The 13730-nt window shown below is 43.8% G+C and overlaps 1 protein-coding gene across 7 annotated transcripts in view; it reads right to left on the minus strand.

Moving 5' to 3' along the window:
- Positions 1–3425: 3425 nt before the first annotated feature.
- Positions 3426–13730, minus strand: part of LOC106584179 (KICSTOR complex protein SZT2) — a 123683-nt gene continuing 113378 nt past the window's right edge. For all 7 annotated transcript variants that reach the window (XM_045706293.1, XM_045706296.1, XM_045706294.1 and 4 more), the window contains 3 exons: positions 8407–8517; positions 5470–5538; positions 3426–5318 (listed from right to left, as the gene is read on the minus strand). In XM_045706293.1, coding sequence (XP_045562249.1) covers positions 5175–5318; positions 5470–5538; positions 8407–8517 — 324 coding nt within the window. In that variant the 3' untranslated portion in view covers positions 3426–5174. The remainder of the gene's footprint in view (positions 5319–5469; positions 5539–8406; positions 8518–13730) is intronic.

Consider the following 13730-nt stretch of genomic DNA (forward strand, 5'->3'; position numbering starts at 1 on the left):
TGAGGCGTCCCTACAGACCCTGGTTTGATCCCAGGCTGTGTCACAACCAGATTTTTATGATTAACCTTGTGACAATCATTTTGAGAAATGAAAACGTTATTATTGAAATGAAATTGTTCCATGGAAATGTGCATGTAAAATAATCATATGGGTAGAAATGGTAAGATACATTTTAAGCTTCACCCAAGGAGCTGCCTATGGTCTTTATTATAACATGCATTACCAACATTTGTGCACATGCACACAGGAGTTCGAATGAAAAAAAAACTGTCTTGCCTATAGAAATCAATTGCCCATCCAACTGATTTGTTCTGCCGCTGGCCCTGAGTGGCAGCCTGGCCCGTTCAAGATTAGGGAGGAAAAAAGTATTATTAGCATGCCTAGTAAGCACATGTTGTTCCTTAGAAGTGTATGAACGTAAAATGTTGGTTTGCCATTGGTTCTGGGAAAGGATCCATTCGTTTCCTGATTGGTAAAACACACACACACATATATTTTTTATATTTACGTTCTGAGAACGGAAGTGAAAGTTTCGCCTGTTCTTGTAAAGTAAATGTTTAGGTTGCAGGGAGGTTCTGAGAAGGTTTTACTATGGTTCCCTGAAAGTTTTTTTAATAACACTGCTACCTTAGTTTGAGTTAAATGTTTTGAACTCCAAGCACAGATAGGACACATGGAAATGCATTTGCTTATGCATTAATCCTGCAAAAGGTGATCTGTTAGATTCGAGCCTATGATGTTCTGTTCGTTATCCATGGAATTAGTCCACTGCACCACCAGGATGGAGCTAGCATGCCATGTTTTTTTTAACATACAAAGCTGTTCATTTTAGTCTATTCAAACATACACCATTTCAAAGGAAACAAGCACTCAACATCAGGTGTGGCCAATTAGTGGGAGAGGCCAACACACCTGAACACAATTAACAAGATAGAGGATAGAGTTTTGTGGAGGCTGAGAACATGAAACATTCTTTGAACGTTATTAAGGGTTTCTTTGTCCCCATCCACCCACAGCCATCACCTTTCTCCCTAACCGGAAACCATGCCTCCCACCCTGCCTTGCCCTTTTTAAGTGAAGGTATTTTAAGGGAGTGTGTGAACACAAACATTAATTTCCCCTAGCCGAGTTCTGCTAGGAGCAAACCAAACCCATGTTTTCGGATGCCTTTAGCCAGGTCGCTAACATAAATATAATTTTTCTCGGTTTGAGTCACATTGTTGCTAAGTACGTGAAAAGTAAAAAATATACAACAAAATAACTACACCATGGTGCTACCCTTGAGGGTGCTATAGAGGGTACTGTAGATCATTGCTAAACAGTGTGTTTTAATCAGTTATTTGGTGACGTGAATATATTTAGTATAGTTTTATCTAAAAAGGGTAACTTTTTTAATGTTTCACTATTTTAATATTTTTTGTTTGTTTTGGAGACTTGTGGGCGGAGTGCTGATGACGTCGCCCACTGTATGCTCTTTCGGTAGCCTGATTGCGTCCAGACTGAGGAAAAATCTGTAAACAATGTGTCCCTGACCACCTCCTGACCTGTCTTTTCAATGCGATATTTGTATTCAGATAGCAGAAGTCGCATGTAAGTGTCAAGTGTAGACGTGACCCCAGACAGTGCAGAAGAGCTGAAATTCCCATACATGCACCTCTTCAGTCGACTGGAGTAGCTGGGTTACCAGGGATAAATTGGCTATGAATACAAACTACTAGGTGAGAACTGAGCTGCATTCCAAATGACAAACTATTCCTCATAGTGCATTACTTTTAGCCAGAGGCCTCACATTTAATGGTGAAACAATTGATGTCTTAACTAAACTCCCTTTAATTGCACTGGACTACAGTTCAACTCACTTATGACATTGTGGATTTAAACGGTTTCCTCACTTCAATCATCATATTTATAATGTAGAGTGTAGTAGTAAGGTTATGATAATGTTAGTGTGTATACTGTATAAAGTAAAACTGTCAACTTTGAATCAAGGTTCTACAAATGAAGGTCTGGGTTGGGTGAAAGATTACTGGAAGAGCAACTACAAGTGACGGACTAAGAGACCCGGAATATCATACTTGGTAGAATACGCAAAATCATGAACTAACAATGTGAAATGTGGGTTTGACAGATGCCAGGAGGAGAACGCTACCTGCCCGAATGCATAGTGCCAACTGTGAAGTTTGGTTGAGGAGGAATAATGGTCTGGGGCTGTTTTTCATGGTTCCAGTGAAGGGAAATCTTAACGCTACAGCATACAATGACATTCTAGACGATTCTATGCTTCCAACTTTGTGGCAACAGTTTGGGGAAGGCCCTTTCTTGTTTCAGCATGACAATGTCCCCGTGCACAAAGCGAGATCCATAGAGAAATGGTTTGTCAAGATCGGTGTGGAAGAACTTGACTGACCTGCACAGAGCCCCGACCTCAACCCAATCAAACACCTTTGGGATGAATTGGAACGCCGACTGTAAGCTAGGCCTAATTGCCCAACATCAGTGCCCGACCTCACTAATGCTCTTGTGCCTGAATGAAAGTCCCCGCAGCAATGTTCAAACATCTAGTGGAAAGCCTTCCCAGAAGAGTGAAGGTTGTTATAGCAGCAAAGGGTTGACCAACTCCATATTAATGCCCATGATTTTGGAATTCTATGTTTGACGAGCAGGTGACCACATACCTTTGGACATGTAGTGTAGCTCTTATTGATGTTTTTTTCTTAGTTTATTATTTATAACATTTTTACCCCTTTTTCTCACAAATTTTGTGGTATCCAATTGGTAGTTACAGTCTTGTCCCATCGCTGCAACTCCCGTACGGACTCGGGAGAGGCGAAGGTCGAGAGCCGTGCGTCCTCCGAAACACGACCCAACCAAGCCGCACTGCTTCTTGCCACAATGCCCGCTAAACCTGGAAGCCAGCCGCACCAAGGTGTCGGAGGAAACACTGTACACCTGGCAACCGTGTCAGCGTGCATGCGTCGGGCTGCCACAGGAGTCGCTAGAGCGCGATGGGCCAAGGACATCCCTGCTGGCCAAACTCTCCCCTAACCCGGACGATGCTGGGCCAATTGTGCGCCGCCCCATGGGTCTCCCGGTCGCGGCTGGCTGCGACAGAGCCTGGACTCAAACCCAGAATCTCTAGTGGCATAGCTAGCATGACGATGCAGTGCCTTAGACCTCTGCACCACTCGGGAGGTCCTCTTATTTACGTTTTGATTAAGAATGTGTGGTGAGCAGCAGTATGATCAGATCCTTTGTAAGCCAATATGTATTTTTTCCCATTGTCTTTTTAATTTACTTTTGTACAATAAAGTCCTGTGTTTGTACCACATCCTCTCTTCACTCTACTCAGTCTCTAACACTGCACAACGCACACAGGTATACAGTAGTACCACACTTACATCTGTCAAGTTACTGTTAAAACACACTTGAATATACCATAAGGTTTATTGTAGCATATCATACAAATCCATCTGTATATACATAATGTACATACACATTTCAGATTATATTACAGTTTCAGAATGCCTATACTGTGGCTATAGCTGGCCTAACTGTTAACATCATCTTGAATTATTCAAAATCCAGTGTTCTTACCTTCAAAAAAAAAATAAAAAATTCACCTTACACAGAAATTAATATTATTAACATTACAATTTCCTTCATTCCTTTTTAATAAGGAACTTTAAACAATCTTGAAACATTTGGTTTCCTTCAATTGAAATGTGTACAAACGTTAAGGCCATCTTGAAGTCATAATGTATTGCAATGACATCTCTGAACTGGTGTGTGTGTGGGTGTGTGTGTGATATTACAATGTTGTACACAAGCTGGCTCCTACAGTATGTCCACCCAACACTCCATATCTTTGTAAACAGAGACCAGCTATATCCTCAAGCCTGTCCGAATGTAGCTAGTTAGCAGTCCAATTGCATTTTCCAGAAATTCCACTTGCAAGATTGATGCAATAACAACAAAACTGCTCTGGTAGCATTGTTAAGAAATAAAACATAAACTAAGGCACTTCTAGGATGAAGATATGGCAGTCGGGCAAATTGGGTAGCAGGTTTGACACGTAGGATACAATGGGAAGAGGAAAAAAAAAATATATATATATATATATATATATTTCAGACTGAAATGGCAGCAATCTTTCACCTCCGCAGAAGACTCAAGACTGTGGATTCACTGGATTGTGTGCAGTGGTGATCTTGAGCATCTCGTCCTGTACCTTCGCAAGGCACAGTATCCGAGCAAAATAACTTCATATATTCATGTTTATATGATTTGAACACCTACAATGATAAATGGGTTACGAGTTTGAGAATAGTATCTAATTTCCCAACATCTGGTTGCACAATAGTGACTTGTTTATAGTCAAATTCAGTTGGCTGGGGAGTGAGATCCACTTCAGGTTAGCTGCACATGTATTGTAGATGATCTCTCATTAGAAGTAGAAGCTGAATGGGAACATGACTGAGATTACATACAGAAGTTTGGCTTTAGATCAAACTAGCCTGAAAGTCTCATCCCCCTTTAACTCTACCCTACCACCACTAACCTCCAAGTTGATGAGGAATGGGCCCAGAAAGTTGGCATTGAAATGGGGGCAAATTGCATAACTTCCCTGCTTTGATCTGGTGCACTGTTCAGTGCAAAAAGCTAAACCTTCAGTCGGATTCTGTCATTGTGAGGTAGTGTTCATCTGAGCCTCAAAGCAAAGCGTTTGTAAATTGACCTCTGTCTGTGAGGCCCAATGTCCACTGCAGGGGGCATGTCAACACCCACAACTGGCAGAAAAGAGTTCAGCCAAAGCCTGTCTCTGGTTCAACTCAACTTACATTTTGTGTTGAGAATAATCCTTTAAGTAAAAATGTATTTTCAGTCACTACAGGGCACATACACTGTCTGATAAAGAAGAACCTTTGTGTGCAATAGTGTGTATAGTTCCTCCGAATATCCTTTCCCCCAGTGGTAGAATTAGTAAACTACTGATTAATTGTACAGGAAGCTTTGACCTACGAACTCTCTCGCTGGTTCAGCATTTTTCAACAATAATTATTTTTTGGTGTCCCACAAGCCAAGGCGGCCAATAAAGGAAGCCGCCTGTCAGGAACTACACCTCCCAGCAGCTCCGTTTCTCTGAGGCACGCCTGGTCCTGATTGGCCCTCCAGTCCTACAGCAAACCGGTCCAAAGGTTGTAGCAGGCTGTGTTGATCACAGACTCCAGATGATGGTACATGGACACCAGCTGTGGTGGGGGGCTGCTGCTAGGCTGCGGTTGGGATGGCAACGGCTCCCTAAACACAACCTTGAGGCTCTGGTGGGAGACAACAAAGATAAATTGAAAATGCCATCTCATGTTATAGCTTATAAGGAATTCATACACAGTATTGGAGAAGCTATATAATAATATAAATGGCATTTTAAGAGTGAGAGCATAACAAGGGGCAAGCATCACAATTACTCACCGTTTTTCCTGCCTTAGTGTCAAGGAAGACCAGAACAAAGCAATCAGTGAATTTCTGGTTTAGGACAGCCTGAAAGAGAAAATAATAGAATTGCAGGGCAACTGTTTATTTCAAGCTATAATGACTTACTTAAAATTCCATCCCCCCTATTCCACACAATATAACTTGGAACAAAAATAGGTGACTGCCTACAGTTAATAGATGGACGGGATCTTGTGTTTGAGCTGTTTTATTCTTTTTCCCTATGGAACAAAAAAGTTATTGTGTGTGTCGTTTGCAAGGGAGGGAGGGAGAGGTTGAGTTTATGTCACCAACTACAGTACTAGGGCGGAACATCTCCAGAAGAGAAAAAGTCAGGGGGATGTTCTTTTGATCTCAACTCTCTCAATTACCATATTAAGTAGTGAGTAACCTCTTGACACAGAGGCGGAGATGAAAATTCCCCACAAGACTCCCATAATCCCTCTTGAGAGCCACGCTTCACATTTTTACACAATGTCAAAACCCTTCTTCCAAACTGCAGATGTCTCACAATTTTACATGTTTGAACAGACCTTTTTTTTTTCTTCCTTCTTCCCACTCAATAGTTATTTTTCTCCCCTGTTACCTATGAAAGTTAGAAGCCTGAGAGAAACAGCTGAGTTTCATTTAGAAAAGTTCAAGGTGACTTGAGGCAGTTCCTTATAACGGATTAGTCCAGTAGAACTGAACAAAAATATAAAACGCAACAATTTTACTGAGTTACAGTTCATATAAGGATATCAGTCCATTGAAATAAATTCATTAGGCCCTAATCTATGGATTTCACATGACTGTGAATACAGATATGCATCTGTTGGTCACAAATACCCCAAAAAATAAAAAGGTAGGGGCATGGATCAGAAAACCGGTCAGTTTCTGGTGTGACCATCATTTCGTCATGCAGCGCGACACATCTCCTTCACATGGAGTTGATCAGGCTGTTGATTTTGGCCTGTGGAATGTTGTTCCACTCCTCTTCGATGGCTGTGCGAAGTTGCTGGATATTGGCGGGAACTGGAACATGCTGTTGTAGTCCTCAATCCAGAGCATCTCAATCATGCTTAATGGTTGACATGTCTGGTGAGTATGCAGGCCACGGAAGAACTGGGACATTTTCAGCTTCCAGGGATTGTGTACAGATCCTTGCAACATGGAGCCGTGCATTATCATGCTGAAACATGAGGTGATGGAAGCAGATGAAAGGCACAGCCATGGGCCTCAGGATCTTGCCGTCGATAAAATGCAATTGTGTTGGTTGTCCGTAGCTTATGCCTGCCCATACCATAACCCTACCGCCACCATGAGGCATTCTGTTCACAACATTGACATCAGCAAACCACTCGCCCACACGACGCCATACATGCTGTCTGCCATCGGTACAGTTGAAACCGGGATTCATCTGTGAAGAGCACACTTCTCTAGCATGACAGTGGCCATTGAAGGTGAGCATTTGCCCACTGAAGTCAGTTACAACGCCGAACTGCAGTCAGGTCAAGACCCCAGTGAGGATGACAAGCACGCAGGTGAGCTTCTCTGAGACGGTTTCTGGCAGGCTGTGCAGAAATTCTTCATTGTGCAAACCCACAGTTTTATCAGCTGTCCGGGTGGCTGGTCTCAGACGATCCCGCAGGTGAAGAAGCCGAATGTGGGCTGGCGTGGTTACACGTGGTCTGCGGTTGTGAGGCCCGGTTGGACGTACTGCCAAATTCTATAAAACAACATTGGAGGCAGCTTATGGTAGAGAAATTAACATTAAATTATCTGGGAACAGCTCTGGTGGACATTCCTGCAGTCAGCATGCCAAATGTACTCTCCCTTTAAAACTTGAGACATCTGTGGCATTGTGTTATGTGACAAAACTGCCCATTTTAGAGTGGCCTTTTATTGTCCCCAGCACAAGGTGCACCTGTGCAATGATCATGCTGTTTAATCAGCTTTTTGATATGCCACACCTGTCAGGTGGATGGATTATCTTGGCAAAAGAGAAATGCTCACTATCAGGGATGTAAGAATATGTGCCCACAAATTTTAAGAGAAGTAATCTTTTTGTGCATATGGAACATTTCTGGGATCTTTTATTTCAGCTCATGAAACATGGGACCAACACTTTACATGCTGTATTTATATTTTTGTTCAGTATAAAAAGTTAACCTTCAAAATCCATTGAAATCAAAAAGGGGACGGATGGAGGAAATTAATTTTTGGATATTACACAGAGTGATATTGTATTTGTCTTGAATGCATATAATAAACAGTGGAGTCCAATGACTGAGCTATGGGAACTTTGATAGAGGCACCCGGTGGTTTTGATGTTGTTGAGTGCAGTGTCATGATACAGCAGATGGAATAATATTGAATGTGGAGTAGAGAACAGGGGATAATTCATTTGCTTAGTGGGGTGCTTATATTCTGGGTCACATTGAATCAGCTGGAGGTGCAGTAGCTGGTGGTGCTGTAGTCCAGTGGTTCATGAACAAATGCAATTGTTTTTGTTCTTTTTGAAAGTCAGGCTTTTAACTTTCTCTTGAAAGTTGTAATAGTTGAATGCACAAGGTGCAACGTAGAAATTGGGTAGTGCATCATCAGTAGGTTTCCTCTTGTCATGTCAGTCATTGCAGAACATAGAGAGCTATTTATATATTGTCAGAAATGGGGGGGGGGGGGGATCCTCATAATATACTGGGATGGGCTGTGTTCAGTAGGGAGAAAGGTTTTGAAACGTTTTCCATTGCAGATTTTGCTACATGTGCCCTATTGAACATGACCCCTGATTTAGTGGTGGCTGAGCTCTGAAGGCCGCACTCTGGAACCTATTTTGACAAACCATTGTACTGTACTGTAATTGTGGAGTTGTAGTTTTTACATGTTCTTGTAGTGTTTATATTATATACGTTATATTAGTCGTTTTGTTCTTACCAGATACTGAATGCCACTGCCATCAAAGTGTCGGCAGCTCTGAGGGAAGCGAGTCAGCAGCACTTTGATCAGACTCTGGTACCAGCTGGGACTCATGGTTAGGAAACAGTCCTGGAACCGAGAGAGAGGACACAAAGCTTTTTTTTAAAAAGTGTTATTGTTCAACATTTCGACCAGAAAGTATTCATCAGGCTCCTGAACTACAGACAAAGAAATGGCTTGACCCTACCAGTTACCACCCACATACAAAACCGCTTCTGCTGCATAAGAACTATTGCTAAAACTGGAGGAACAATTAGCCTACACACACTGACAAAGTATACATTAGGAATTAAGATAAAAGTAAAAGATCTTTCAAAGTCTTCTAGATATTACCTTCCAAAAATAAAGAACGCAGAAATAGTACACATCCAATTACTAAGCTGGCTTTGAATCTAAAATGTATAAAACATTTCTTGGCTGAGAATCTGTAATTCCCTGGCATACATTATGTACAGCAGCAATTGATGCAGGCAGAGTAGAGGATCGGGAGGGGAGGCGAAGCGGGGGGGCTGAGCTGTAGGCAGCTTTTCAACGGCGACCCCTGCAATGCTGTAGATCCTACTCAGTTCTCAATGTGCATACTTTACTACACACTCTTAATCTGTTCTCTCAGCTCGCTGGCAGCGAAGTTTCCATTCCACTTCTTTTTTTTCTTTATCACACGGACATATAAATAGTACGTTTGGGTTTTTAAATTAGGACTTTTCTGTTGATAATTGCTGAGATCAGAGGGCAGCTCTTTACTGTAGCTATACCTCCACACTAAATTGAAGTGTACATCTTTTACTACATAATGATATAGGTATATATAACTTAAAAAAAAAAAAGGCTGCTCTCTACTGTCCCAAATGGCACCCCATTGCCTATATACTAGGAAATAGGGTTTGGGAAGCATCCCATGCTAACATCCTAGTCAGAATGAATACCTTCTGCACATTGGGCTTCTGAGCATCGAGAAGCTTCAACCTCATGATGGATTTGATTATAGTTTTAGTTTATCTTTAAAGAGACATCATTTAACCTGTTTGGGCTAGGGGGCAGTATTGAGAATTTTGGAAAAAATATGTGCCCATTTTTAACTGCCTCCTACACCAACTCAGAAGCTAGAATATGCATATTATTGTTCAGGTTTGGATAGAAAACACCCTAAAGTTTCTAAAACTGTTTGAATGGTGTCTGTGAGTATAACAGAACTCCTATGGCAGGCAAAAACCTGACAAGGTTTCATGCAGGAAGTGGCCTGTCTGACAAGGAGTCGTGCGTCTTGCATCTGTTTATTGAAGAGTAAGGATCTTAGCTGTAACGTGACAATTCCCAGGGCTCCAATAGGCTCTCAGAAGCCGGGAAAATCATGAAGGTTGACGAGGCAGCCTCAGGCTGAAACAGATTATCACCTTATTCAAGTGTCCCATTAGGTGACAATGGAATGAGGCGCGTGCGCGATTAGCCCCCGTGGAGTATTTTAATTCGGCTGTTTAGTTTATTGCAGATTCCCGGTCGGAATATTATCGCTTTTCTACGAGATAAATGGCATAAAAATTGGTTTTAAACAGCGGTTGACATGCTTCGAAGTACGGTAATGGAATATTTAGACATTTTTTGTCACGCCATGCGCACGACCGTGGATTACCATTCTGATAGTGTCTAGAACGCACGAACAAAACGACGCTATTTGGATATAACTATGGACTTTTTGGGACCAAACCTACATTTGTTATTGAAGTAGAAGTCCTGGGAGTGCATTCTGACGAAGAACAGGAAAGGTAAGAACATTTTTCTTATAGGAAATGTGATTATGGTGAAGGCTAATCTTGCCGGGTGTCTAAATAGCTAGCCGTGATGGCTGGGCTATGTACTGCGAATATTGCAAAATGTGCTACATCCGAATAGCTATTTTAAAATCGGACATATCGAGTGCATAGAGGAGTAATGTATCTATAATTCTTAAAATAATTGTTATGCTTTTTGTGAACGTTTATCGTGAGTAATTTAGCAAACTGTTAGTAAATTCCCCGGAAGTTTGCGGGGGGTATGCTTTTTCTGAACGTCACATGCTAATGTAAAAAGCAGTTTTTTGATATAAATATGAACTTGATTGAACAGACATGCATGTATTGTATAACATAATGTCCTAGGTGTGTCATCTGATGAAGATCATAAAAGGTTAGTGCTGCATTTAGCTGTGGTTTGGGTTTTTGGTGACATTATATGCTAGCTTGAAAAATGGGTGTCTGATTATTTCTGGCTGGGCACTCTCCTGACATAATCTAATGTTTTGCTTTCGTTGTAAAGCCTTTTTGAAATCGGACAGTGTGGTTAGATAAACGAGAGTCTTGTCTTTAAATAGCTGTAAAATAGTCATATGTTTGAGAAATTGAAGTAATAGTATTTCAAACGATTCAAAAATCGCGCCACTGGATTAGACTGGCTGTTACGTAGGTGGGACGAATTCGTCCCGCCTAGCCCATAGAGGTTAAATGACATTTTATTTGTTACTAGGGATTATTTTGGAAGAAGCTAGCTAGCTAACGAAGAACAACAAAGAATATCTAGTTAACAGAAGAAAAGAAAGAGAAAATCAGGACAGAAGAAAAAGGATATCAAAGTGAAACAGTTCTCTAAAGACACAAGAGACAATAATACAAGAAACAACACTTCTGTAGCTTGTCAACTATGTGTCTGTCTATCCCTGTTCTCTCCTCTCTGCACAGGCCATACAAACGCTTCACACCGCGTGGTCGCTGCCACTCTAACCTGGTGGTCCCAGCGCGCACGACCCACGTGGAGTTCCAGGTCTCCGGCAGCCTCTGGAACTGCCGGTCTGCAGCCAACAAGGCTGAGTTCATCTCAGCCTATGCTACCATCCAGTCCCTAGACTTCCTGGCGCTGACGGAAACATGGATTACCACAGATAACACTGCTACTCCTACTGCTCTCTCTTCGTCTGCCCACGTGTTCTCGCATACCCCTAGAGCATCGAGCCAGCGGGGTGGTGGCACTTGAATCCTCATCTCTCCCAAGTGGACATTCTCTATTTCTTCCCTGACCCATCTGTCTATCTCCTCATTTGAATTCCATGCTGTCACAGTTACCAGCCCTTTCAAGCTTAACATCCTTATCATTTATCGCCCTCCAGGTTCCCTTGGAGAGTTCATCAATGAGCTTGACGCCTTGATAAGTTCCTTTCCTGAGGATGGCTCACCTCTCACAGCTCTGGGTGACTTTAACCTCCCCACGTCTACCTTTGACTCATTCCTCTCTGCCTCCTTCTTTCCACTCCTCTCCTCTTTTGACCTCACCTTCCCCCCCTACTCACAAGGCAGGCAATACGCTTGACCTCATCTTTACTAGATGCTGTTCTTCCACTAATCTCATTGCAACTCCCCTCCAAATCTCCGACCACTACCTTGTATCCTTTTCCCTCTTGCTCTCATCCAACACTTCTCACTCTGCCCCTACTCGGATGGTATTGCGCCGTCCCAACCTTCGCTCTCTCTCTCCCGCTACTCTCTCCTCTTCCATCCTATCATCTCTTCCCTCTGCTCAAACCTTCTCCAACCTATCTCCTGATTCTGCCTCCTCAACCCTCCTCTCCTCCCTTTCTGCATCCTTTGATTTTCTCTGTCCCCTATCCTCCAGGCCGGCTCGGTCCTCCCCTCCTGCTCCGTGGCTCGACGACTCACTACGAGCTCACAGAACAGGGCTCCGGGCAGCCGAGCGGAAATGGAGGAAAACTCGCCTCCCTGCGGACCTGGCATCCTTTCACTCCCTCCTCTCTACATTCTCCTCTTCTGTCTCTGCTGCTAAAGCCACTTTCTACCACTCTAAATTCCAAGCATCTGCATCTAACCCTAGGAAGCTCTTTGCTACCTTCTCCTCCCTCCTGAATCCTCCTCCCCCTCCCCTCCTCCCTCTCTGCGGATGACTTCGTCAACCATTTTGAAAAGAAGGTTGACGATATCTGATCCTCGTTTGCTAAGTCAAACGACACCGCTGGTCCTGCTCACACTGCCCTACCCTGTGCTTTGACCTCTTTCTCCCCTCTCTCTCCAGATAAAATCTTGCGTCTTGTGACAGCCGGCCGCCCAACAACCTGCCCACTTGACCCTATCCCCTCCTCTCTTCTCCAGACCATTTCCGGAGACCTTCTCCCCTTCCTCACCTCGCTCATCAACTCATCCTTGACCGCTGGCTACGTCCCTTCCGTCTTCAAGAGAGCGAGAGTTGCACCCCTTCTGAAAAAACCTACACTCGATCCCTCCGATGTCAACAACTACAGACCAGTATCCCTTCTTTCTTTTCTCTCCAAAACTCTTGAACGTGCCGTCCTTGGCCAGCTCTCCTGCTATCTCTCTCAGAATGACCTTCTTGATCCTAATCAGTCAGGTTTCAAGACTGGGCATTCAACTGAGACTGCTCTTCTCTGTGTCACGGAGGCTCTCCGCACTGCTAAAGCTAACTCTCTCTCCTCTGCTCTCATCCTTCTAGACCTATCTGCTGCCTTTGATACAGTGAACCATCAGATCCTCCTCTCCACCCTCTCCGAGTTGGGCATCTCCGGCGCGGCCCACGCTTGGATTGCGTCCTACCTGACAGGTCGCTCCTACCAGGTGGCGTGGCGAGAATCTGTCTCCGCACCATGCGCTCTCACCACTGGTGTCCCCCAGGGCTCTGTTCTAGGCCCTCTCCTATTCTCGCTATACACCAAGTCACTTGGCTCTGTCATATCCTCACATGATCTCTCCTATCATTGCTATGCAGACGACACACAATTAATCTTCTCCTTTCCCCCTTCTGATAACCAGGCGGCGAATCGCATCTCTGCATGTCTGTCAGACATATCAGTGTGGATGACGGCTCACCACCTCAAGCTGAACCTCGGCAAGACAGAGCTGCTCTTCCTCCCGGGGAAGGACTGCCCGTTCCATGATCTCGCCATCACGGTTGACAACTCCCTTGTGTCCACCTCCCAGAGTGCTAAGAACCTTGGCGTGATCCTGGACAACACCCTGTCGTTCTCCACTAACATCAAGGCGGTGACCCGATCCTGTAGGTTCCTGCTCTACAACATTCGCAGAGTACGACCCTGCCTCACACAGGAAGCGGCGCAGGTCCTAATCCAGGCACTTGTCATCTCCCGTCTGGATTACTGCAACTCGCTGTTGGCTGGGCTCCCTGCCTGTGCCATTAAACCCCTACAACTCATCCAGAACGCCGCAGCCCGTCTGGTGTTCAACCTTCCCAAGTTCTCTCACGTCACCCCGCTCCTCCGCTCTCTCCAC

The sequence above is a fragment of the Salmo salar genome, chromosome ssa23 (assembly GCF_905237065.1).
Source record: "Salmo salar chromosome ssa23, Ssal_v3.1, whole genome shotgun sequence".
Taxonomy (NCBI): Eukaryota; Metazoa; Chordata; class Actinopteri; order Salmoniformes; family Salmonidae; genus Salmo; species Salmo salar.